The sequence below is a fragment of the Vidua chalybeata genome, chromosome 10 (assembly GCF_026979565.1).
Source record: "Vidua chalybeata isolate OUT-0048 chromosome 10, bVidCha1 merged haplotype, whole genome shotgun sequence".
In the NCBI taxonomy this organism is placed as follows: domain Eukaryota; kingdom Metazoa; phylum Chordata; class Aves; order Passeriformes; family Viduidae; genus Vidua; species Vidua chalybeata.
Window position 1 is genome coordinate 3,553,635 of NC_071539.1, and position 26,883 is coordinate 3,580,517.

At 42.9% G+C, this 26,883-nt stretch overlaps 1 protein-coding gene across 1 annotated transcript in view; it reads left to right on the forward strand.

The window, feature by feature from the left end:
• Positions 1 to 496: 496 nt before the first annotated feature.
• LOC128792900 (multiple epidermal growth factor-like domains protein 6) overlaps positions 497 to 26,883 on the forward strand; it is a 188,200-nt gene continuing 161,813 nt past the window's right edge. Inside the window, exons 1-4 of the mRNA XM_053951790.1 lie at positions 497 to 573; positions 12,501 to 12,635; positions 13,286 to 13,395; positions 14,816 to 14,920. Of these exons, the coding sequence (XP_053807765.1) occupies positions 497 to 573; positions 12,501 to 12,635; positions 13,286 to 13,395; positions 14,816 to 14,920 (427 nt within the window). The remainder of the gene's footprint in view (positions 574 to 12,500; positions 12,636 to 13,285; positions 13,396 to 14,815; positions 14,921 to 26,883) is intronic.

Here is a 26,883-nt window from a genome sequence, read left to right on the forward strand (position 1 = left end):
GGCATCCTGTACAGAACAAAGAAGGACCCGAGGAAATAAAGAGCAGCCAAGACCCGTGTCTGCCAGCGCAGCATGAACGCTCCTGGCACCCCGGCAGCGCAGGGAGAGCGGGGCGGCTGGAGGCTGCACATCCCTGCGCTCGGACACGGAGAACACCCCCTGCCTCTCTCCCCCTGCCTCTCTCCCCCGCTCATCGCCCCCCCGGAGCTGCTCCCCGCGGGGATGCGGAGCAGGGGATGCTCCCTTTGCAGGAGGAACACAGCGGCGCTCCCGAGGGGAGCTCCCGGGACGCGGCGCGGCCGGGCGGGCACCGCTCCGCGCTCCGCGCTGCGGGGCGGGCTCGGCGGGCGGGGATGGGGCCGGGCCGGGGCCGCCCCGCCCGTGGCGCGGCTGTGCCGCCGCTTTAAATGATTTGGGGGCCGGGGCTGCTGCTCCTGCTCCTGCTGCTGCTGCTGCGGGTGTTGCTGCTGCTCCATCCTCCCTCCCCGGCAGCGCCATGCGAGCCGGGCCGGCGCTGCTGGCCGTGCTGCTGGGCTGCGCTCTGGCCGCGGAGCCGCGGCTGCAGCGGGGCATGTGAGTGTGCGGGGCTCGGCCGGGACACGCCGCCTGTGGCCCTGCGGGGAGGGTCCGGCTCCCCTCGGCTCCCCGGGGCGGCGGGGAAAGTTTGGGTGGGTGCGCCGTAACTCCGCGCCGGTGCCGGCCCGCGGAGTTCTCCTGGATGGGATTGCGGGGCTCCCGCAAGGAGGGAGGGCTGGGCTGGGCTTGGCGGGAGGTGAAGGCAGCTCTGGGGCTGCTCCTGCCTTCGCCATCAACCTGGGGAGGGCAGGAGGACAAAGATCGGGGGCGCCAGCTGGGGATGCTGCGGGAAGGGCAGGGATGGGAGCGGGGAGCATCCGCCCGCGGCCCGGAGCGCACAAAGAGCTCGGGGCCGCACGTGTGCGGCTGCCGCGGCGCCGGGGAACTTTCTCCGAGGGGTTCTGCACGGCATGAGCCACAAATGCCCTTTGTTGTGAATGCGGTGGAAGGTTTGTGTCCGGAGGTAGCTCTCTGGTCAGTTTCTAGAAGAGAGTCGCTGGCCGCATGCACGAGATCTGTGGTTAAAGTTTTTGCGTGTTGAAATTGAATGTTGCTGGAAACTGTTTGCTGTGTACCTTTGCTTTTCCTTGTGTACCTTTCTCGTCTTGTGTTTTAAGGAATGTTGTGCCCCCCTGTCAAAGCAACCTGACAACAGCCTTTTCAAATATCTCTGTATACCCGAATTTCTAACCTCTCTTATCTTCCTGGGTTTTATCTTCATCAACTTCATCCCTCTCTTTCATAATTAATGTGTTCTATTTGCTTGCAGTTTAGTTCTTTATTCTGTCTGAAAATTGAGATTTCCAAGCCTATTGCTCACTGGCTTTCTATGCAATACATATTTACACGGCATTTACCAGAAGTGCTTTTAAGGACGGTTTATATTACTCCATTTTGCTGGAGCTCAAAGTATCCATCACAGTGCTTAGAGAAGTTAAGCTCATTCTGTGGTGAAACATTTTCCTTTGTTAAAAGTGCTCTGTGCTTCTTCCAGGCATGCTTTGTGCTCTCTTTCTGAGCAATTACTCTATCAGGAGGAGGAATAGCTTTGGCCTACATTAATCTGTTTTCATCTGACATCAGTAATAAGTATGATTCTGCACTTTTGAAGCTGGAGGTGCTGTTAACAGTGAATTGCCTCCAAACAATTTTTGTTTGCTTTTACCTTTCTAAAGACTGTGTCACAGAAAGAGCAGAGGAACCATTCCCCTCTGGAAGTGATGCTGTGTGAGGATGTTGCTGCTGGGCTGGAGTCACTGGGAGCAGCAGTGCACTGGCAGCCAGCAGCAATCAGGAACAGCCACCCAAACCCCCAGACCTGTGTCAGAGCCTTGAGTGCTTTTCCCAAGAGTCATATTCCTGAAATTACTGCCATTCTTCCTGCTTTTCCCAAGCTGGGGCAAGTCTAAGTATTGTTCCAAACTTTCTTGCTATTTAGGGACTTTACCTTTGGTGTAAGCAGAAATGCAAGATGTCACCACCCTTTAGGAGTGAGTCTTTCACCCAGAAACAGTGACATGTCCAGGAGGATTTTTTTAATGGATCACCTTTTCCTGACAATTCTGGTTTGTTCTTTTGATGTTGGTCATCTGCAGGCAATGGAATCAGAACAGCAAATGCATCCCTTGGACCACACCGTGCTGAGTGTGTTCTTCGCTGTTGTTTTGATTGAGATCTTATGTGGCTGAGGCTATACAGGATATTCTTCAGAACTGTTTTTGTTCTGTTGCTAACTTGAGCATTTGCTCCTAGCTAGAAATGGGAGGGATCTGTGTGGATGTTGGTGCTCTGCTTCCAAGCCCCCTGAGGAGATTTAATGTAGAACAGATTAGAGAATGATGAGATATTTCTATCAACTGCTTTTCCATACAATTAGCCCTTGATGATCCTCTAACAGAACTTCAGAGAACTCTGGAATGACCAGAGAACACATATGCCATTTTCATTGTAAAGCATATTTGGGCCTTTAAATGAGGAATTAACCATGTCTCATGATAAAAAGCACATTTTTAACACTTCATAGTGAGTTCTCTAGCCCAAAACTGGGGTGTGTAAGACAATGTAAGTGTGGTGTGTGGTTATCTAGCATTGGGCTTCACAGAAATCGGGGTAGTTGTGGGACAGTGCAGAAATGGGAACTAAAAGAGGACTTGAGCTGCTGTCAGAAGTGGTAAATCCTCTCCTAGACAAACATTCCCCTGGGAGTTGGAGCGGTACAGATGTCTGCTCGTAGTTAGGGTGTAGGACAGAGCAGAGGCAGTGGAGTTATGAGGTATGTGCTGGGAACCCCCTTTGTGCAATAAATATCACCTTTCAGAGTCAGGACTGGGACAGGGCTCAAGAATGGATTCTTCTGTTCCCAGGTGAGGTGGGTGAGGACTTCTTTGCAAAAGGCAGGAGATGAGTTTTGTTCCTGTCAGCATTAAGCCCCTTGGCTTTGCAGGTCCAGGATGACATCTGAAGGGGCTGCTTTGCTTTTAGAGGGTCCAGTCTCAATCTTGTAATAAAACTGTTTTGCTTAGGGTTTTTCTTTACTGCTCACATGTTGTATCTGCATATTTTCACTTTATCCATGATCAATCTGGTCGCATTCCAAGGAACACCTGGATGTAGAGCTGGATTCCTGGCTGAGTTACTGTTTTCCAGCTTCTTCAATTCTTTGGGGCACTATAGGCTTTCTTGTGCTCCTCCTGATAAATCACGTTCCCAAAAGCAAAATCTAGCATCCACATGTGACCTGCATTTGCAAACCTTGAGTAAACCTGGCCCTTCAGCTGTTCCAGCTGTTCCAGCTGTTGGCTGCAATGACACAGGGCTGGTTTTGCACCACTGCAAACAGATGTGGCGGTGGACACTCCCTTCGAGTGACATAAATTAAAATCCCTTTTAAGGCATAATTAAAAAAGGCAAAGTCCACTTTTTTTTTTTGATGGAATGCATTTCAAGAATTAACTGCTGTTGTGCAAAGCGTTTCCATATGAGGAGATGCCTCTGAATTGTGATTGTTACAGCAGAACAAATTGCATGTCAATTTGGATATTTGGAATGGAGCGCAGAAAACAAAACGAGAAATGCTTCCATAAAGTATACGGAGATACAACTTAAACTTGGAGCCTGGAATTATGTTATAATACTGTCCAAATGATGTGAAAAGGAGATTGTGTAAACATTTCTTGGTGAGAAATTGTCTCAATGTATTGGCTGTTTAGCCAATATACTTTATTTTCACCTCCAGTGATGTCAATTTGCAGGTGTGAGGAAAGCTTGTCTTCCTAGCATTAAATAAGGGCTAAAAGTATGTTTACTTTCTTGAGGTGAACTGAATAATGTAGTGGAATCTCCTTCCACTTCTTTGAATGGTTGTCTTACACTTGGAGCTTTTGTAGTTAAAAAAATTTGCAAGTTTTTGTAGTGAAAATAAGGACCTGGTTTGCTAGTGGTGTATTCAAATTTGTACCATAGTTTAATTTTGTATTAAATTTGTACATCAAGTGGGATTAAGAATTTCTCTTTAAACCTTGGTTGAAGTGATGCTGGCAACTGAGAGTCATTGACAAATTTTGCTTTAGGCTACTGAATTTTGTTTTCAGCTGAAACCTCAAGCCCTTCTTCCCATTCCTGTCTGCTCAGACTCCAAACCCTCACTCCTCCTGAGCAGCAGCCACTCCAGCCTTTGAGGCTTGGATAATGGGATTTTAGTAAGCATGGTTTAAATGCCTTGGCACAAAATTCCTGGTGGTTTCATCCCCTCATTTCCCCAATCCTTGAATTTGCAGCTGAAGGCTGAGATGTTTCTGATCTTTGTGAGTGTGAACATCACACTGAACAAAAATACTCTTTTTAGCCCGTGCACTACAGGATGTTGCCAGCAGATAGAGCTCATGCTGGTCAGCACTACAGCACAGAATCCCATTTCTCAAGACTTTGCACTTCAGGCTTCTGTTTCACAGTTCCTAGAGGAATATTAATTTTGAATTTAGTCTTTTAACAGATGGCAAAGTGCTCTTTTCCTCTTTTTCTGCCCCAGTATATTCACTGTCAGGAGACTTAAAGATAATGAATGAGTGTCGTGGTGGTACTGTACTTTTCCTGATTTATGACATTTTCCTGCTCTTCAGGAGAAAAATGGGATCAAGACTTTCTCCTAAAAACTGAAATAGCTGTAAGACAGGATAATAAAATCTGATAGCCTGAAGTTGTTATATTTATCAAAGATGAACTTGAACTGTAACTCTTTTCCAGTTTTAGAAATTCCTGGGTTTGTATCAGAGACATCATAAAATGGTTCTAAATCTCCCAAGAGGTTTAGAAATTTCCTGCTCTTAATCACAGTAGCTTACAAGTACTGTATGATTCTTAAATCTGCACATTTAAGGCAAGAACGTGGAGGGAAACACCCCTTTACTATTAATGGGATTTGACTTCTCACATTACTCTCAAAAAATACACTCTAAGAGGAAAAAGCTTGTCAGGTTTCTTTAGGTGTAACTGTTATGGAATGTTGCTATAGTTTAGTTATTTATGCAATAGTTTAATGTGCTTGAAATGTGTTTTTGCAGTATTTCTTGGGAAAAATTGCCTGGTTTTTGCTTTGTCTTTCCTTCTGCATTGTTTATATCCAGCATTGCCTGTTTTTCCTAGTTGTAGTCATGCCATGATCTAGGTATGACAGACTGTGGAATATCTTTAATAAATTTGAAGAAACCCCCTGGTGAGGAGGGATGAGATTATCTGTGGTGGCAGACCTGGTCTCGAGGTGACTTTTTAGCAGGACTTTGATGGAAGTGACACTTTGGCTCCCAGAGGGTTAACAGCCCATATTGCAGACTTGTGTTATTCACCAATTAAATACCTTCTCTCTTTGAACACAGTTAATAGATTTCCTTCCTCTGAAATTCAAGCCTGTTATTGCTTACATTCCCTCTCAAATCTATTGCTTTTAATTTATTTCTGAGCAGAAAGAAATTTCCTTTCATTACTGCGAAATCAAAGCATTTTAAAATGATGTACTGAACATATGCAGTTTGTGCTTTGGATTCCAGTTTCTAGCCTTGCTTTAAAACTAATCATTAATTGTTCCGGAGTGGAACTTGATATTTCTGCCTTTGGTGTGAGATGATGTGGGCTGTGATGTGTGCTCTGAGCTCCATTTCAGTGCCTTGGACCTGTGGATGAATATTTGTGCGTGGAAGGGGGAATGTTGCTCAAGTCAGAGTGCTGACACTTGCTTTTGTGTTCTGTAGTAGGAACACCTTGCTGTCTTCCCTTTGCAAGTCAGAGAAGACCTTGGCACAAAATCTTGTTTAGAAAAGAATGCCATGCCCAGACCATGTTTTTATGTACATGACCTAATTCAATATTGAAAATTTAGCGTAATGTCTCAGGATGTGCCTGAGAAGAGGCTTTATAGGGTGCTCTGTACTGTTTTTTAATAAAGAAATCTCCATAAATTATGAAACAATTGGGTATTTTGGGCCTGGTCTTCTCAGGTTGGAATATTTCTCTATAGGAAATGAGTTTTTATACACATCAACCCTCAGGAGACTCCTCAGTGGTTGCCCTTTTGTTTGTAATTGCTGGTGCTCTCCCTGCCTGACCAGTGCACCGTCAATGGTGAAAAATACAGCTGTATAAACTCCTCTCATTGTTATATTGCTTATATCTTATAATTGTGAGTCAAAGCCTGTTCATCTCTCTCTCTAGAGTAACACGAGGAACTGTGGGTTATTTAGAACCTCAGCAAAAGTTTCTTAATCCAAAACATAGAAATTGAGATTTTTTTTCCCCTCTTCTACTTTGCCACTGCTGAACACTAATCCAGTAATGCATGTTAGTTTTTCTGTGCTTAAAATTAATTATATATTTAGCTTAACCAAGTTTTCTTACTTTTAAAACAAACAAACAAAAACCCCAAACCAAACAAAATCCCTCAAAAATGGACATTGGTATCACTGGTATCAAGCTAAAAAGACTTGGAATATTTTAACACCTCAAATGTTGGCATGTTGGGATTTTTCTTAGATATATTGCATACTTTAGATGTAATCATATTTGTTTCAGTTTGACTGGAAGTTATATATTTCAAGTTATTTTAAAAGTAAGCTTTAAAAAAAGTTCTGCCTTGAAACTGCTAAAATCTGGCAGACACCAAAAAAGCAGTTAACAATTCCTAGATATGGTTGCTGAAATAGAACTGAGGATTTCAGTGCCTTCTAACTCATTTAATTGTCAAACAGTGTGGCACTTGCTGTAAACCAGAGTGAGCTTTCTCTCCTTATGACAAAGTGGTGTGACACTTGGAATGATTTTTATGTTAATATTTTAACATCAGGTCCCTTTGTGCCTTCCTGCTGGAGGAAGCTCAGGTGTGTGCACCTGGCAGATTTACTGGGAGTTTACTGGAGTGTTACACACCCCTCTGCAGGGGAGTGATAATGGCAGTGGGTGTAGTTAATGTGCAATTACACCTAGAGCTTTCCTCCCTGATTTCACGCTTTTACATCCTCAATTTAGCCTGGATTTTGGACCCTTATCTGCTTTGTCTTAGCAATGAATTCATCCCAACTATTTCTTAGCCTCTTTTATGTGATAGCCCATACAGTTTTCTAATTAAGAGAGAGATCCTTGGGTCACTACTCCTTAAATTTTGTAAAGCTGAGTGTTCATGCTGCTTGGTTTGCAGGCCTGGTCACTGGTGCTCTCCTGGATGTAGTAGACAGAATTATAAAACTGGATGTTGCTGGGGATTGCATCTACATGACACTAAAGGAAAAAAAATAAATCGCTCCCTGATTTCAAAATGCAAAAAAAAAAAAAAAAAAAAAAAAAAAAAAAAACCTGGTGGCTCAGCGGCCAGTCATGGTTAAGTGATCTGGATGTGCATGTTTATCTTCTGCTTTTCTTGCCAACCAAAATAGATTATTCTGTCCTGGGGGAGGGAGGAGGATGGTTAAGTGGAAGGTAAACGACAGGCACTGCACTTTGATAGTGGCAAGAACTAAAATTCTTATTGTTGTTATAATAGCTGAGTGTGTAATTAATCATCTCCTATTGATTTGCTCTTCATCTAGATGCAGGGCACAAAGGCTGAAGGAACTCTCATGTTATTTAGCTGCTCTATCTAATCAAGGGGAGGATGTGAGTAAGACACAGCAGTGCATTAGTAACCTGTGGGATGGGGGAGCCTTGTGTGGTGGACCTTCACCCACAGAGCCAGAGAGCAGCAGTGATAATGAGACCTAATCTAAATGAGCTTGGTGCTTACAATCCGTGTCCCACAGGGGCTGTGAACATCACAAATATTGATACAGGATCAGGAGAGAGCAGGGATTGATTAGTGGTCAAGGGAGCAGGATGTCCTAATTGTCTCTGGTAGTGCTGATTAATTTGATCAGGGAAATGAGCCTTAAAATAGATTAAGGGTAGAAAGGGGAGCTTGGCAGTTTGAAAAAATAAAAGCCTTTTCTGTCATTCTGGCCTTTGTGAATTATTAAGCAATATGTATCTAGAGACAAAATTTATGTATATAAGCAAATATATGTAACTTGTTCTTTAGACCTCTTGGTTCTGTGGTCTATTTCCCGATCTGACTTTTCTTTTCCTCTGTTCAAATAAAATTTGGTTTTTTCTCATTTCCAATTGAGATCATATAGATTAAAAACTTTGAATCAAAAATCTCTTTTGCATACAACATCATGCTGCTGGCTGTTTCTCCTCTACAGTGCCACGTGTTTCTGAAAGTTTCCACCTTGTCTTTCTAGAGATCTTTTTTTTTTATAAGACAATGGTGATGTTGGAGGTGTGAGGGGATTCAGACAGTTAACCTGAAAAGCTTCTAGCCAAATCCTTTGTAGCAGTGTACAGCTATTTTCAGATCAACATCAGTGTATCTCTAGCACAAAACCAGATATCATCACAGCAGTGGAGAATTTAGCCCTGACTGTAATCTTGGCTCCCTTAAGAAAACTCTTATTTGATCTTTTCAAACTAAAACTGAGTAAGCAGACTGTGGCTTTCTAAACTTTTAATAACAGCATAAGGGGAAGGAGCAGCAACCAATTAGTGTTTTGAAAATGCAGGATTCCAGCAAGTCGCTCCTCATGACAGGTTTCATCTATTGACTGATTTATGGGAAGATCAATAGTGTTCAGGCTGCAAATTCGTCAGCTGAGGCAATGCAGGCTGCAACATCTCATTTTTAGGGAGATGTTAACAGCTGTCTGACTTAGTGTAGAAGGTGGTGTCATTCAGAGAGTCTCTGTGGAAAGACCTGAAATCGGACAGCCGGATTTGTATTCGTTAATGTTTTGATTTAAAGTTTGTGCTGTTGAAAGAAATCTTTAGGGGTATCTTGATGTGTGTTTACTCTCTCACTACTGTTAAATCTGCCTACCTTCAGCTTCTTGCATTGAGCTGGGAAAAAGCAGATGGGTAGAATGGGAGATTTACTTTGGCATTCCAGGTGTTGGGCAGAAAAGGAAAATATCCCTATCACAGAGATATGATGGACCTTTATGAATGGAAGTGTCCAAGGCCAGGTTGGACAGGGCTTGGAGCAGCCTGGGATAGTGGAAGGTGTCCCTGCCCATGGCAGGGGGTTGGAACTAAGTGATCTTTAAGGTCCTTTCCAACTCAAACCATTCTGTGATTTTTTTGTGGTATGTCTATTCCTTTCCTTTTTAAAATTCCTAACAGAGGAAGGAATTACATCCCGCCTGGAGATGCTTTTCATTTTCTCTGAACTTTTCCCGTTGTGCAGTGGTTCACAGGCACCACAGCCATATGATTAGCCCAGGCTGTTCTTGCTCCTTGTTGGTCTAATTATCTGTTCATTAGAATCTCAAGTCTTGAGCTGGAAGTGTGTAGGGTGTCTTTGTTTAAAGGGCAGTCTCCTAATGCAAATATTAAGAGAGCTTTCTGCCTTGCCTGAGTCAGACTGACAAGCTAATAATAGCCTTGGTGTTAGCCTTGGCTAGCACAGAGCACCAGTGCAAAAAGGGTTTAAAGGGACTGCTGTATCAATCAAATCGTGGCCCATAATATGCCTTCGAGTCTTTTGCTTGTTTTAACACTTAAACTCTCGTTAAGAAACATCTTCTGAATGCAAAGGGCACGGCACTAAAGTAGGAGCTGTTCTCTAATACACTGCTGCATCCACTTGGGGCTTCAGCTTAGTCCTGGATGGCTTCTAATGAGCAGAGTCCCACAGTGCTGAAGTGTACCTTCACTAGCTGTAGCCTTGTTCCAGGAGCTGCTCTGAGGTTTACAGGCATCAAGTGAGTCAGGTGGCTCAAGAACTGCCGTGTTGACTGTGTGTGTGGGGAGCTGTGAGGATGCTGAATTGTTGGAGAGGGCATGTTTGATTCCCAGCTTTGCCAGCACAGGATTACATGTTATGCAATTGCTGCAATTTAATTATAGTGTTTCAGCAGTTTTGATATCTGCCTTTAAATTATCCCAAGGGCATCAAGGAGGAATGGCTTACTTTGAATAAATCTTCATAAACATATGACTCTGCTGCTGGCTTGTTTTGTTCTGCGAGCGTCATTTTTTCCCACTAACCATATCCTAGAAGTCAATACTGCTATTCCTGGAAACATGGCAATATCACATGAGGAGGAACTTGTGGGATGGGCTCAGTGTGTCATTACAACAATTGTCAGCTCCTCTCTTTTATTTATGGAAGAGCGATGCATATGAATGTACCTTTATCTGGAAAGTTTTAGGCAATTCTAATAAAAGGAGATATGCATGAATTATCAGAACATGATGTTCTATTCACTGGAGGGAGAGTCATTTTAAAAAGCCTGCTAAGTGAGGCATGGTTGCTAAGTAAGGCAAGGGTTTTATTAGACCCACTGACGTAATGGAAAGGAGGAAAAACAGGCAAGATTTTGGGCACACAAAGATCTTGGGATGGGAAACAAATGGCAGACTTTGTGCTAAGAATGGCTTGGGAACAATGGTTCTCAACTTCAGCTAAATATGTTAAATGGGGAGGTGGTTCTGGAGGGAAGGGGTGGCTGGGACACATGGGAAGGATTGCTAAATACTGGAGATGACATTGGGAATGTGGGGGAAGGCTGGTTGCTTGAGGAATTTAGGGCAATCTGAAACTGGGCTGTGACCATCTCCTGTTCTGCTCTGAGGTGTTGGCACCCAGGGCAGACCTGAGGACTGGGAAATACAGAGCAATACTGAGTGCAGGCTGGGCAGCAGAGGAGGAGGAAGAACATGGAGGGATGTCCACTGGCAGTGTGGTTTAGGATGATGCAGATGGTTGCTCTAATTGCTCTAAGGCCTAGGAGAACCAGGTATTTTAGCTCAGGAAAGTAACTTCTGCCAAGGTCAGGTGTTCCAGTACAAATGGATTCTTTACCTTTTTTCCCATGGCGTTACAGGACAGCCAGAGCTTACAGCTGTGGGCTTTCTTCTCCTGTCTTCCTTTACATGGGCTGCCTGAATTCCTGAGGGCTGTTTGGATTGTGCTTAAATCTGCTCTGTTCCTCCTCCTGGAGTGTCCTTGCTGGGCAAAGAGATGATGTCCCAGGTGTTCCCTTGGCAGCTGTGGTGGCTTTGGGAGACCTGCCTGGATGTGCCATTCTCCATGGGGTGATGACAGCGTTCTGCGCAGCACTGGGACTATTGTCCAGTCAAACCCTGTGGGATTTGATCCAGGCAGGGCTTCTTCCGAGTGTTCAGCTCAGCAGGAAAATTGATCATCATTACAGCGTTTTCTTGTTCTGGGCAGGCTTAATTTAATGATATTTGTAAACCACTTGAAGACCTGTGGATGAAAGATGTTCTCTCGTTAGCAAGGCTACTTTGTGTGGTGTTCAGGCTTCATAGGAGTTAAAAAACACCATAAATCCTGAGTGAGATATTAACAATATCCAGTGTAAGTGATGATGACCAACTGCCAGGCAGCTCTTGGGCTAGAGCTGCTCTCTTATTAGTGCCACCCCCAGGTTTTCTAGCACAGGGTCATGTTCCTACATGTGACAGAGGAAACAAGTGTGACAGGGTGTTACTTGGTCACCCTCTAGCTTGGAGAGGGCTCAGGCTGAAATTTGGGGCAGGACTTGTCTGCTGAATGGTGTTCTTGCCAGGGTGGGTATAGAAGGTCCCTGTTCCCCCCCGTGTTTGAGTTATTGAGGCTTGTGCTGGCAAAGCCTCACCAGGCTGTCCTGGGGAATTGGTGATTAAATTATTGCACTAACGATCTATAAACTACTCAAAAAAAAAAAAAAATCAGTGAGTTAATTTCATTCGTGTCACAACAGGTTCCTGCCTTCAAAGATGACAAAACCCCTCATTCTTTACGGTTTTATTTAGACCCTGAATGTTTGATGCCGTTGCTTTCCGTCGTGCAGAATTTCCTGATTTATGCCAGGGCAAGGAAATTGGGATAAGGCAGACAAAATCTCTGCAAAACCATCAGCATGTAACCTTTTTTTTGACCCTCCATACCTCCTGCGAGCCTGCTATTTTTGTAACTCTGGCTAGGTAGCAGGATGAAGATTACATATCATCCTCCAAAGCAGCGCTTTTATTTTGGTCTGGTTATTTTAGGAATAATCAGCAGAGAACAAGGATACTTCCTCTTACCAATTTCGTGTGTTTCCCTGAGGAGACTGATAGCGAGGGGGGCTCTTACAGAATATACAATTTCCCTAGCAATAGTTTAGATAAATCTTATCTGCCCTTGAATCTGTGGTAAATCCTTCACTGACTTGTGTGGAGCATGAATTTCAGTGCATTGCTCACATGCTGCCTTCTAAGGCTTGGAGCTGCAGTGTGTTCCAACACCAGTGAAAATTCTGGTTCAAACCGTTGCACACAGCAGAGTTTCATGTGTGTTTCTCTAGATGTCTAAATTTGGTGCTAGAAATAAAAATTATCTTTTTCCTTCTCCCCCCCCCCAGGCCCAATGTGTGCCCAGTGCTGGAGCTGGCTCTGGTGGGACACCAGGAGCCCTGTGTTCAGTCCTTCAGTCGGATGGTCAGGATGTGGAAGCAAGGCTGCACAAAGAGGAGGTGGTGTGTGAGCTATGAGAGAAGGTAATAGATTATCTATTGTTAGAAATGGGTTTTGTTGCTAATCTTTGTGCAACTTCTTTAACTTTTTTTTTTGTGAGAGAAGTTGTCAACTGTTTAATCTGAAATGTGTGGTTATGGGCATAGTGTCCTCCTGAGATTTGACTTGAAATCTGTTATTACTGAGTAGAAAATGTGACTTTTTAATGTGTTCTGGGTTGCTCATGAGCTTTGTGACTGGCTTTAGATTCGGAATTTTACACTATCAGAAAGTGTTCCTGTCTTGTTCCTGTTCAGGTGAAGCCCAGCTGTCAAGTCATTGACTTTGAAAAATCGAATTTCTTTCTGTTTCTGTCACATGCTTAGAACTGATGGGAGATCTGACTCCCCCAACAGCTAAACCCAAAACTGATTAAAAAAAAATAAAATATTCTCACCTTTGACTAGCCTGAATACAAATTCTTCAAAATAATGTGTGGACATAGCATATCAGAGCTATTGGGTGTTATCAGGATGCAGTTTGCTGTATTTGCTTCGTTTGTAACGAGAGCTCCTGATGGAGGCTGAAAAAGAAGTCTCATAAATATGACATATGAGCCCAGTGAGCTGCTGGTGAGGTGGGAGTGAGTGGAATGGGAGTTGTGATTGCTCTCTTAACCCTCCTTTCCCCACAGGTCTGGCTACTACACGGTTTACAAGCAGGTGTACAGGATGGAGCAGCAGACCGTCTATAAGTGCTGCCCCGGCTGGGCCCAGCAGGACAATGAACCCGGCTGCCTGCACTGTGAGTTGGGACAAAACTGTGACAAACCACGAGGTGACATCCTCAGGCCTTGCCTTCCTACTGAATGCCCACTTCCAGATACAAGGATTTTGTTTCTTGTGGTTTGTAACGGGCATTTCCCCAGTAATGGGGGAGAAAATGTCCTTTAAAAATACAAAAGCGCTCCTGTAAAAGCAGCAAATGGCTCCAATTTTAATCCACACAATTTAGATTAACAGTGTAAACTCTAATTGGAGCTGTTGCAGCATTTTTGTGCCAGCCTGGCTTTGACAGGCCAACCAAATTTATTGCTGTTACCCAAATTATGCAGAGAAATCTGCTGTGAGGCACTTGTTTCTTGGGTGTAGCACTCGCTGTGGAGTCTGACTGGTTTTGGCACTTTCCCTACTGCTGGTGCCATTGAGGGAGTTTTATTTCTACCCTGTGGTTCTCCATCTGATGAAAACCCATTTCTATCACTAATTTTTAATTGTGATTGGATGTTTTCCTAAAAGATGGAATTTAATTTAAAAGTTAAGGCAGAACTTCAGCCACTGTTAACAAGACATCAGTAGAAGATTGCAACCTACTCAGTGTTTAGTTTTGTTACTGCTTAGTCAGTAATTGTGTTTTCTGTATGAAAGTTAGCATCTGTTCTTATTTATTTTTTAGTCTTCATACCAACTTCAGGGCTGCATTCAGAGAGCTTGCTTTTATGGCTGTCTCTTTGTAGTTAAAAAACAAAAACAAGCCTGAGAGGTATTCCTGTTAGTTTCAGCCTGAATCTACATATTTAGTGTGCACCTGTTTAGTTGTAAGAAGTCAAAAATATGTTTACAATCTGTGTTTTAATCTCTGGTGTAAAGTTTAAGGTATGTGAGCACCAGTGGCAAAATGAAATTTTCTTCCTGAAAGAGCAGTGGAGACTTGCTTTGAATTCTTTAAGGCACCAAAGTGGTTGAATTACTCTTTTCTATTTGATTCTCTTTGCAAGTTTGGCTCAAGCATGTGGAATTTAAGTTGTAAATAAAACTGTTCTGTGTTAGAGGAAGGGAAGAATTGTAATTCCCCTGCACATATATAATATCTCCCAGTGCATCAGTGGTTTTTAACCACTCCTCCATTGCTGTCTGGCAGATTTTCTTATTTTATTTTGGATTCAGGCAGTGCTTTGAGTCTGTCTTCTGCCTCTGAAGCACCTTCAAGTTAAACTGCAATATCTAAGTCCTACTTTTATCACATTTCTTCATCTCAACAAGGTAGCTACACCTATGGTACCAAGTCCTGCTGCAGTCCAGCCTTTGCACTTCAATAAAAATCTGGGTTTCTTCTTAGCTGGAAGGTCATGTTGCAGCAGGACTCTGTCAGAAAAGCAGTTCTGGAGGATCCTTGGCACAAAATCAGCTGAAATAGCCTGTCCCGTTCTGTTTGTGTGCTCTAGTGCTCTGCACTGCTGGCACTTGCTTCAATGGAGGGAAATGCTCTGAAGAGGGACCCCAGGTGTGCCAGTGTCCTGCAGGATTCCAGGGGCCTCGCTGCCAGTATGGTGAGTGCAGTGGGAATTGTCTCAAGGGCATCTGGTGGTCGGATAAAATGCATCTTCAGTAATAATTGTGAAAACAAGAGTATTTTATTAATGTTAACTTAAAATTAAAGGTGCCTTTGCTGCACTTCTAAGTGGTTATTTGGTCATTCTCTGATTTTCCAGAATTTTATCTTTTTTTTTTTTTTTTTGTATTGAATTTTAACAAAGCAAGATGAAAGTTAAATTTGCTATCAGATGAGCGAGTGTCTGTGGTGGATAATATCACTGAATATCAGCAGTGGTGTCCAGTGGAGTATCTGTCTATTGCTTCTCAACTTGAGTGTTCCTGTGGTGCTCTTACTGAATTTCTCAGCCTTGCTTTTACCTTTGTGAGAGGAAATTCTGAGTCAAAGCAGGTGGGCAGTAGGTGAAGAATGCAGCAAATGAACCACTGTATTTGTTCATGGGATTTTTTTTTAGTGCATCTCAAAGTAGGAAGGTTTTATAGCTCACTACCAAATATTTCATAGTATTCCTGGAATAATATATGCACCAATCTTTCATTTCACTGTGTTCTAGCATGCTATAGACTGAATTCTGTGTGACTTAGACTCTATCACCCACTCTCAATGAGAATCTTTTTTGTCTCACACGCTGGCTCACAATTTGATAAATCCACAATGGGTTGTCTTGTAATTTAACACACTGTGTAAAGCTCTCCAAAATTACAGCACTGCATCCATTTGGCTTCTTAAGGGAGGGAAAAAAGTCATTCCTTCAGAGTAGGCTGTGATTGGGACAAAGAGTTTCTTTTGTATTAGGCAAATGATAATTTCCTTTTCAACTGAAGCATATTGTGCTTTGTTCAAAGGAAGGCAGATTTTTAAGTGTTTCGTTTTTTCCCTTTTAAATTCTAATATGTTCATGTCCTCACCTGGCTTGTCTGTCAGGCAGTGTGAGTGAGGAGGACTAGAACAGTAAATAAAATGCAGAGCTGTTTCCAATGGAGCTGCTGCTGCCTGCAGACAATTTCAGTCCAGTTGAGCTGTGATTGGGTATTTCTTTACTGCCCACAAAAACAGGTTTATGGGGGTGAGTTGAGGTGAGCCAGAGTGACACCAAGGCAGGCTGGTTGTGATTAACTTACAGAAGATCTGCTGCTTCAAGGCAAGCAGGATCACAATCTCCAAGGAGGCCTTATAATAAGTTATTACCAAATGGAATAGATCTCGGCAAATTATGAACTGTCCTTGCCATAATAAATTGCCTTTTGAGACTCCTTTTGCTTGGAAATACCTGTGGAACTGAGGCATTCCCAGCAGGCAGATTGTGTGGCTAGCACAGGTCAGATTTTCAAGCTGCAGAGATTGTGCAGTCTCTGATTCACAGGCTGGTGACTGCAGCCCCTGCAAAAACAATGAGAGGTATCCTGCAGTCCTTGCTCTTTGCACTTGGGTGGAACTTTTATCTCTGGTCGTTTGTCTGCTTTCTATTGATTCCTGAGGTTTGAATGGAATTCTAGTAGTCATCATTTCCAGGTTTGTACAGCAGCTGCTATCACAGCCTGGCAGGAGTAAGTTTATAAATTGAATTCTGAAGGGAAAAACCTTCTTTCAGGAAGAATGTTATGGACCATTCACCTGCCTAACAAAAGCAAGGTAATTTAGAGTGTAAGGCCTCTTAACTGTTGCAGGTGCCTCCAGTCAGATTCTTCTGAGGTTTGTATCATATTTGTGCAGGCAAAAGGAAGGAGAAATGTCCCGTGGGACTAACAGCCATGGCCTCTAGTTTTCCTGGCTGATGTTGGAATATTGCCCTTAAAGGAGCTTGGGTTTCATGTGGCTGCATTAATCAATACATTCTGGGTTTAAATGATCATGAAGCTTAGTCTGTCCCCTCCTCCCCACTTGTCTGTGTGACCTCACTGCAAATTTCACTGCTTTCCTTCCAACACTTAACCCCAAAGAAAAAGGGGATTTTTTCTACCAGCATCTTTTCCTTTGAGGATTCTGTGGAAGGGATGGAAGCCAGTTTGGCTTTGGGGCACGTGCTGTAAAATGTCAAAGCTGGTGCAGTGAGGCTGTCCCAGGGCACTGTTGGTGCTGTGTCCTTGTCCCTGCAGTTCCTGTCCCCTCTGTCCCCCAGCTCCAGGAGTGTCCAGAGCCCCTCTCGGGGGCTCTCACTGCCTGGGACACCACGAGCTGCTGGCAGGAAGCTGCCCCTCGGCTGCTTGTCTTTGATTTTTTTGAATAACTCATTTACAGAACCTAATCCTCCAATTTTTAAACACTTTTCAAATAATGCACAAACAAAATGAAAATAAAATCCTCCAGTTTTAATCAAAAACCCTTGAAAACCCTAATCAAATCCACCAATTTGTTGGATTATAGTTTGTTTTGACTTAGAGATGGGGTAACTGAGAAGTGTTTAAAATTTTTTTATTCTTAGTCTTATGAGAAGGGTGAGATAATATAGATGTTATAATTTATGCTATTACAATTAGAAGTTAACTAATTTCTAATTATAATATAAGTGATTTGGCTTATTAGTTTTAGTTATATTATTTTGTAAATGTTTTAAAATTAATTGTATAAAATTATTTTATGTGGGTTTTATTACTATGTATTTTTTATAGTTTTATTTCTTTAAAGTATTTCGTTTTATTTGTAAGGTTATTTTTTGAAACTTGTTTTTAGTTTAATTTTTAAAATTATTTTCATTTTATTTTATGAAATTTTTAAGTTAGTATTTTTTATTTTAAGGTTTGTATACAGATGTATACTACGTGAGTTTTTTGTCAGGCTTTGAGAATTTTCTATAAATCCATTTCTCGCATTTGTAATCTTGGCTTCTGTCACTTCTGGTATTGTGGCTTCCTGTCAGTCTCCTGACAGAGGAGGAACCACAGGCATTTCATAGCTGCACTTGAACTCATTTGAGCAAAATTGCTTCATGTATCCCATTTTATATCTCCCTCTCTCCAACATTTTTGATTTTCTTCTCCGTTTCTGTCATCACTGTTGGCAGCTGATTCTAAAGTTTCACTTGTGCAGCAGCTCTCATGATCTCCTTGCTGGGTGCTGTGAATTGCAGACAACAGGCAAGAAATTTCCATAAAAATATTACTAAATTCAATTACTCTAAGAAATAAATGGGAACATACGTCTCAGGAATCTTCTAACTGTTCTTTTTGTGGAGTTTATATTTGCCATTGAGTCAGGGAGTGGTCAGTGTCCTGGAAATGGAGTTTTGTCCTGAAGAAAGTTTGTGGTGGATCCTCCAGAATGGCTGATGGTAGCCTGGTGCCTCACAGGCATCCCAGCAGAGATGATTATTCACAACTGGCATGAGAGCAGCTCGTGGCTGTTTAAAGGAATCACGGGGTGTTTTTGCAGCCTGGGACACGACATATTCCTGGTTAGATGCTGCCAGGGTCAGGGCTCCTGTAACAAACTCAATGTAATTGTGTTTAGAAATGTGTTACTGCCTCCCTTGTACACGTCACTCCGTGGTTTTATTATTTTACCCACACAAGCAGCAATGCAAACTTAGGAGAAAGATTTATGAGTGAAATGGTCGAGTTCTTCATACAGCCATTGCAGGGACTGGGTAACAGATTGAGCTGTCTCTTGCACTGTCTGCTGCAATTTGTCTTGTAATAATAGACTTGTATCAATTACAATGTGAACTTGCAAGCTGGGTTTCTTTCCATTTTTTTTTAACTTGTTTGGAAGTTGTGATCCCCATTCGTCCCACTGAAAGGGAGGGAAAACCTGTAACAAAAAAGAGAGAAGGTAAAACCCAGTGCCAAGAATGAATTCTGCTGCAGTGCAGGTGTCACTGGTACTCACTGGTTGTCCTGGCAGTCTTGTTCCAGGCCTGGTGGCCACCTGAGCTGGACATGGAATTACATGAAATTCATTTAGCTTGTTTCATTCAGCTCTGGGACTTTTACTTGGACATGCAGCCAGTGAGAACATTCCAAATTCTACAAACAAGGGTGTGTTTATTTGCTCCTCGTGTATATAGAATTGCTCAGTGGAAAATGAGGGGTTAGTTTTGACTTTTTAAGTGTTTTCTCATCAAATCTCAAGCTGTGGCTGGTTCTACTGAGTGCCTCCTGATGGGTTTTAAAACATGAAGTAAAAAACCAGAGAGAGAACTGAACATGCTTTATAACTTCTTGACTGATACAAAATCTGAGCATGATTAATGTTTTGCAAGAGGCCCCCATAATTATGAAAGCATAAGTACGGCTGAGCCTGTCTGAGACAATGGCTGTAATTGGAAGGTGTTTAAAAATAGGTGAGGAATGACCAGGGAAGACTTGTCAGCAAAGTCATCTCGTGGTGGCGTGGTGTTTGTCCTCTCCAAAGAAAGCTGAGTACAATATTCCAGTGTTCAACAGATAAAAACAGATTAATTTTTACACTACTGTTTGCTGCCGCACAAGCAGAATTTTAAGCTCTTTTGCAGTGCCTGATGCAGATCATTAAAGGCTGCAGTCAGAGACTCCCAGGCACACATCTGGAGAGGCAGTGTGCTCTGCTGGCTGCAGTGCTCACCTGATCAGGGCTTTCTTTTCCACCCACCACTGACCTTGGATATTTAGTGCAGTAACTTGTAGCAAATTGCCCCACTCTGCCTGGGCTTTGTCCTACGTGAAATGTTGCTAATGGTGGCTCATTCCTTCATCAGGTGCTTTGAGACCCAAGTAATTAAGTGTGAGATAATAGCATTGGAATGTGTGTATAAAGGCAGAATGCACACTGCATGGGTAGCTAAATGAAATGCTTATGAGGGAGATATCCATCAGTTCATTGACTAGCTGTCAATCTCTGCCTTCACTCTGGTCACACACTATTAAGATATTGAACTATATAAAGATTCTGGTAAACAAAAACACCAGCACCTCCTAGAGCAGGTAGATCAGAGTTTGCACTATAAAACTGCTTAAAACAAAGGTGATTCGTGTTTTTTGTTTTTCTTTTTTTTCTTTTTTTTTTTTTTTTTTAAACCATTGTTTAAAACGGCAGGAATTCTGATATATTTTCTTGCAAATAAAAATATTCTTTTCTTTCACTGTGAAAAATAATTTTCTTCCATTTTCCTCTAGGAAATGTTTCTTCCTGCAAAGAGCTGTTTGATACAACTTCTCATTAATGTCCTGTCTGCCATCCTGCTCTCTTAAGTTTTTCTTCTTTGAGGCTGAAGACCTACACCAGCCTTACAGGGCAGTGCAAATCCATGAACCAGTGCTACAAATTTTCCTTTTTTAAAATAGCAAATGGCAAGCTGAAACTTCCCATGGATCTGTTGCCCATAGACTTGTCTTCAGTTTTCATGGATCTTTGTTTCCCACTGAAACTATGAACTGTTTAAATATTTGTGGGGGTAAATTAGTTCTGATAGCTGGGCCCTCATTGTGCCAGGGTTTTTGGCATTTTGTTTTTATATTTTGGCTATGACTCCCCTGAAGTTTGACCCAAGACAACCTTTTTAATTTGAAAATTTGCCATTAGCCCACAGGGAAAGTGGAAGAGGATGGCACAAAAGATAATTTATGCTCCAATTGCTCTAGTTTAGTGCATATAGTACCTTAAAGATACCAGGTTGGAGTTTTTTTTCTGTTTTAGCACAGTCCTTCTCCTGCCCCAAATGACTCAGTCTCATTAGTAAAATGCCAGCCTGTCATGGCAAGGGCAGCAGAGATGACTGATGAGGCTGCTCAGGGTAGCAAAGTACCTGTCCTCTGGCAGAAAGAAACCTTTTGATCACCGTCTCTCCTAGTGGGACACTGTTTTGTTCTTCCTCTGCTCCTTTTTGACTCCCAGGAGCAGTGATCCCTCAATCCTGTGCCTGTTTTTTTGGCTGTCACACCCTTTCTGTAACAGAGGAGCCCTGGCAGGCGGCACATGGGAAGGAGGAGATGCTTTGGTGCCTTCCTGCAGCACTGGAGGAGCCCCTGTGAGCTCCTGAGAGCATCCTGTGGGCTGGGAATGTGCTGCAATCACTGTTCCTGCATTAGGGACTGTGCTAATGAGCCCTTCCTTAGCACTTGTCAAGGTAATAACAGTGCTCTGCACTTAGGGGTTCCAAAACCCTTCCAAGGAGCGGAATTTGGAAACATGAGTGTGTTTTGAGCAGCATGCAGAGCTAACAGGGAGTGTTGGCGTGTTTCACCTCATCAGAAGCTAAGAGTGGATGGTGGCACTTCCTTTCTGTCTGTCCTGTGTGAGGCACACAGCAAACACCAGCAGCGTGAGGCACTTTCAGGGGATGCTGCTTTAAATGTCTTCCCTTTGTACCTGGCAGGTTGGTTGTGGCCAGCAAGCAGTGCTTGATCTTGTGTTAAAGATGCAGCCACTGCTCTAAACTCAGCCAGTTCTGAAGCAGATGGGTTTAGTTCAGTGAAAGAACAGCAGTGTAGGTTTTAAGCCTTCATATTAATTGGTTGTATTGCAAATGCAGAAGCCCTTGATTTCATATTAATTGGTCATATTGCAAATGCAGAAGCCCTTGATTTCAGTGAAGTCATCTGAGAGCCCAGTAAATATTTATCTCTTTGCTATAATTCTTTCCTACACTGAACATTTCAGACATTTAAAAGTGTTTCAGAGGCTGTTACAGATTTCTATTCAGTGTTGTGTTCTACTGCCCAGCATGCATTTGAAAAATACCCCTTATATAACTTTAGGTGGCTTTGGATTTAAAGCCAGACTTCAGTGGTCTGGACAGCTCTGCCCTTACTAAAACCAGTCTAAAACAAGGATGACCTTTTCCAGTTTCCCCTCTCAGTATCTCATCAGTGGGAGCACTGCTGTTTTCACTGTGTTATTCCCCCCTGCCTGCATCTCTCCGTGTTCCTGGTGCTGTCTGGAGCACGCTGCCACCAGGTGAGCTCACAGCAGGTGCAGCTGTGTGTCCCTGTGTGACCCTCAGGGTGTCCCCAGCCTCTGGGGGCTGGCAGGGCTGGCTCGGTGTCCTGCTGTCACTGCTGCCTTCACCTGGATGCTTCTCCTGGAGGTGGCCTTGGAGCTGCTGCCACAGCCTCTCTTTGTCTCAGGTGGAGCCTCACGACATCGACAGAGCCAGTTTGGGCCCTTCCAGAAGCACAGGGAGAAGGGGGGGGGGGAATCTGATGGCTTTTTCTTTCAGTTTATAAGTGTTTTATCAAATTTAGTCAAAATTTAGATGCAGTAAAGTCTTCAATTGCAGCCTTTTGGCTGATTCTGGCCTCACTGGAGACTTAGTCCTTCAGCCCTCCAGTGACCTAATTGCCTTCCAAATGTGAGAAACAAAAAGCCACTTTTGATTTTTTTTTTTATTGATTTGATTTTGATTTGATTTTGATTTTTTTTAACCCCTAAACCTTAATGAAACATATAAATTTCACATTAGATTCTTAAATCATTTAAAGAGGAAAAAAACAAAGGTTTTGAGTATTAAGAAAAAAAAAAAATCTGTTTCTAATCTACAATGTCATCCCCATCATGTAGATCTGTCAAAATAGTCATTTCCTGCCAGGGTTTGGTCTCATGGTGACACATCTTTCTGTAACCTGTCTCCTGTGCTCTGGTGACAACTGACAGGTGTCCTGACACTTAAAACATCCTGGGATTTGTATATTTAAATTGCAGGTGGGTATAGCTACAAATCAGTAGGAAGGTAACATTGGACCTCAGTATGAAGTGCCACAAGTTTGGAGCTGATTGAAAACCCACGAGGAAGGTGAGCTGGATGTTCTCTTGGGCAGAGATTTGCAGAAGACAAATGTAGTGCACAGATCACTGCAGGAGGTCCAAGCTATCTGTAATGTCTCAGTGAAAAAAGTTGTGGTTGAGATAAAAACGACATTATCTGTTCTGGTGATAGATAACAGTTGATTCAGAGATTAATTCCAGTTGTGAGCAAGGCCCTAGATGGGATTCAAACAAACCCTGAAAGCACGGCTTCCTCCAAACTTTCCATCCTTTCTTCTTTGCTCCCCTCCTCACACCCACCTGCTCTTTGCCAGCATTGCCCACAGAAACCCCTTTCATCAGCAGTAAGACACGAGCTTCTCCAGATGAAAAAAGCCCTTTAAAGCAGCCACTAAAAAGCTGAGAGGAATCAAAGCTGTGCCGTTCTGAAACAGGAGCGGTAAAAAAAAAAAAAAAAAAAAAAAAAATGCTGATTGAAAAATCATGCCTGGCTCTCTGCTAGGTGTGACAGGATGTAATCATCAGCCCATCCTGCTGAAAGGGATGCACTGCCTGGGCTCCACAGCCATTAGGAGGGAGCGACAGGTAGACAGACAGCAGAGCTGGAGCTGCAAACAAATATGTCAGGAGGAAATGAACCTCAGCACAAGCACTGGAGAGGGGGAATTCACCCCTGTTGTCTTTGCTACAAAAGGCTGTTTAGTCTGTGCTTGCTGCAGAAGGTAAAAGGAAAAAAAAAATCACGGGGGCAGAGCTGCTGTCTGGCTGCTGGCATTCGTTTGCTGCTGGGTGAGGAGATGTGGTTGCAAGGGCCAGCAAACTGAGTGTTGGGCAGAGGTGCAGTGCAGGTACATTCTCCCCCCCACGCTAACAAAAGGTGGATGAGCAGACTTTGAGTCTCTAGAAACATCTGGATTCTGTTTCATGACACCTGCACGTCCTCTGTGTGGCTGCAGGCAGATTTATTTGGGCTTCCAACTTGCTTCAGGGATTTGAGCTGGATCACAGTGAATTTGATCAGGTAATGCAGATGGATTTAATTAGCCCAAGGTACCCTGGCTAAGCTCTGCCAGCACCCAGTTCATGCAGTGCTTGTGTAGCTCTGGATGCAACCCCTATATTAATAAAACATCTAGACAACATGGAATTTTAACTGATTTGGCAGAATATCCAGCAGACTGTTACGTCTTTAAGAACATTTTTGTTGTCTTTTGGTAGCTTTTCAGAGTGAAGTTGGGATGTTTCTGCTGTCCTGTCTGCAGAGAGCTCTCCCCTTTAGTCAGAGGTCAAACACTTCTGCTGCACTTTCCCTCCCACCCTCCAAAATCTTTGGACTGATGTTTGTTTCCAAAGAGGTACAAATAGCAGGAGAACCCTTCACAAAGCAAGCCTGGCTGTTGTTTTCTCCTTCAGTGGCAGTGTCACTGCTGATTGCTGCTCCTGCCATGAGGTGCTCTTGAGGCTCTGTCACTGAATGTTTCTTGTGGGAGGGAGGGAGTGGAGCTGCCTTGAGCAGCACTGCAAGGACTCTGACTGGCAGAGTCACATTTGGGTGGCTAATTAGTTTTGCCGACCCAAGCACTTTCACACACAGGATCACAAAATAATGAGGTTGGAAGAGACCTCTAAGATCATCAAATCCAACCTGTGCCCTAACACCTCAACTAGACTACAGCACCAAGTGCCATGCCCAGTCTCTTTTTTAAACACATCCAGAGATGGTGATTCCACCATCTCCCTGGGAAGACAATTCCAGTACTTTATTATTCTTTCAGTGAAGAATTTTTTCCTAATATCCAACCTGTACCTTCCCTGAGGTAACTTGAGACTGTGTCCTCTTGTTCTGTCAGTGTGGGTATGAACAGATTTGCACTGTAAAAGGAGAAAAGGGATTCTTTAGAAATGTGTGGGTTTAGCTGTTCAGCCAGGACTGGCCCATAGGTTTGGAAGGGACCTTAGAGAACATCTTTTTTCAGCCCCCTGCCATGGGCAGGGACACGTTCCACTGGACCAGGTGCTCCAAGCCCTGTCCTTGAACACTCTCAGGAAGGGGGATCTACAACTTCTCTGGTCTGGCACCTCTAAATCTATTTTAAACCAGGAACAATGGCTTTTAAAAATTATTTTAGCATCAAAGGAAAGCCTGTGGTGCCTGTCCTGGTTCCTTTCCAGCTCTTGTCTGCAATTCTCTCAAGCTGGGTCTGGGTATGTGCTGTCTGCCAGAGGCTGTGTTTTAAGGCTTAAGAGTAGATGTGTTAGTCTATATCTGTCACTTTTTTTACAGCAAGCTCCCTCCATCCTGTGCCTTGTGTCTCCTTGGGTGTCCTCTCCGTGCTCTTAAGGAAGCAGCTATTTGTTGTCAGCCATCATCCACCTAGAAATTTGTTTTCTCAGGTGTAATGACTGCAGCAGAATTCTTCAGCATAAATACTGTTTTACAGTCATTTAACAGCATTTTCAGTGCTGATGTTTATTTCATCTAAAAGGGGCAGAAGAGTTAATTACATTGTCTAGAAAGGGAGGCAGAATCTTGCCAGCAACCACGAGGCATTGCTGCTCACTTCGATAGAACTGAGCTCGCAGTAGTGGCAGCTGGATTTAATTATAAGTTTGCAACCCTGTGGTTTCAGCAGCAGCTGCTGAAGAATGGATAATGCAAGTAGCCTTCAAAGCCATTCACATTAGAGATAAAACCTTGTCATTCACTGAGACAGCTGACTGAACAAGTATTAAAATGAATAAAGATTTCCCCAGGGAGGTTGCAGGATGAGGTTTGTTTTTTGTCTCGCTGGCTCTTGCTCAGATATGTCAGGCTTGCGGGATTTTGTTCTTGCTTCCACCCAAAAATGTGAGACTACTCACAAATAAAAGTCGTAGATTATCTAATCTAAGCACTGGTTGTGTGATTAACCTCAACAAGTTAGGAAGGAAATGCTACTTACTGGACTTTTTTTGTATTTCTGTAGCAATCTTAAGAAAGCCCTGTCCCTGCCTCGAACAGGGAGGGTTGGGAGAAGGTTAAACATGTGCTAAAGATACCTTAAAAATTCACTTTATTTGTCATTTTATTCAATGATATGTCAGTAATAGATTACCACAACTGAAATGGAAAAGTATGTAACTACTGGAGTTATATTTTAATTATTTTGTTGTTGATATATTTCAGCTTTTATAAATGGAAAATCAATAATTCTAAAGTGAATTTGAGCCTTGTAAAACTAAAACTAATAGCTAGAACCTCCACAGGCAAATTACAATATTTTCCAAGTCAGGCTGGAGCAAGAACTTGGTCTAAATGATTTTTCCAGCATCCTTGGTCAGTTGCTTCCTAAAATGACTTCCCATGCTCTCTTAAATTTTGAGGTGAGTAATGATTTGGAGTGTTGGAAAACATTCTGTGTTTTTTCAACCGTAAGATTTGGTATCCTCTGAAAATAAAACCTGTTCCAGATAGGTTCTGTTGGTGACATAAAAAGCTATGAAGGTTGGGTAAATTTCAGATTTGACTGTTTGAAAATTGAGTCTTTCATAGGTGCTTCCTTTTTCCCCCAGTGATAATGAAAGCACTGACTTACTGTGCTTAAAGGAAGTGCAGCTGTTATTTGTCTAGGCAGATATTTAATTTCTGCTTTGTTGCATCTCCTGTGGAAGAAGAGGCAGCTGTGGATGAAGTGGTCCCTGGAGACACTGGCCCTGTGATTCTTAAAATTTCTTTTATTTCTGAGTGTCTTTATCATTCATTTTCCTTTTCCCTCTTCATTTTTTTTCCATCCTTGCTACTTTCCAAAGCTCAAGTTGTGACTTAAACTTTAGATCCAGTTATTTCAAAATTGTTTTCTGCTTCTTCAGGTACTTTCTAATAATCTCTTCTAAGTACACGAAAGGTTGAAAAGGCCAAATCTATTTCATGACCACCTGGAATAAAAGTGGTTGCTCCTGTTTTTCAGACATTTGAGAGATTCTCATGGTGGTACTGAAGTGGAGGAATTGGTGTCTGTGCTATCCTTTTAAAGAAAACTTATTTCTTACAGTTTCCTTTTTTGTAAAATCTAATTGCCTTTGCTTCACCAAGAATTCGCAGGCAATTGCTTTTCTCGCTGTTATCCATGCTGCAAGGGTGGCTTTTGTGTGCAGGGTTGCTGACCTGAATCTGTTTTTTCTCTCTGTAATCTCACTGTCTGGGAGCTCAGAGAGCTGACAGGAGTTAGGGGAGGCAGTGCTGGTCTGCTGGATGTCTGACGTGGCTTCCTTCACATGTGAGTGCTGGAATCCTGTTAGTTT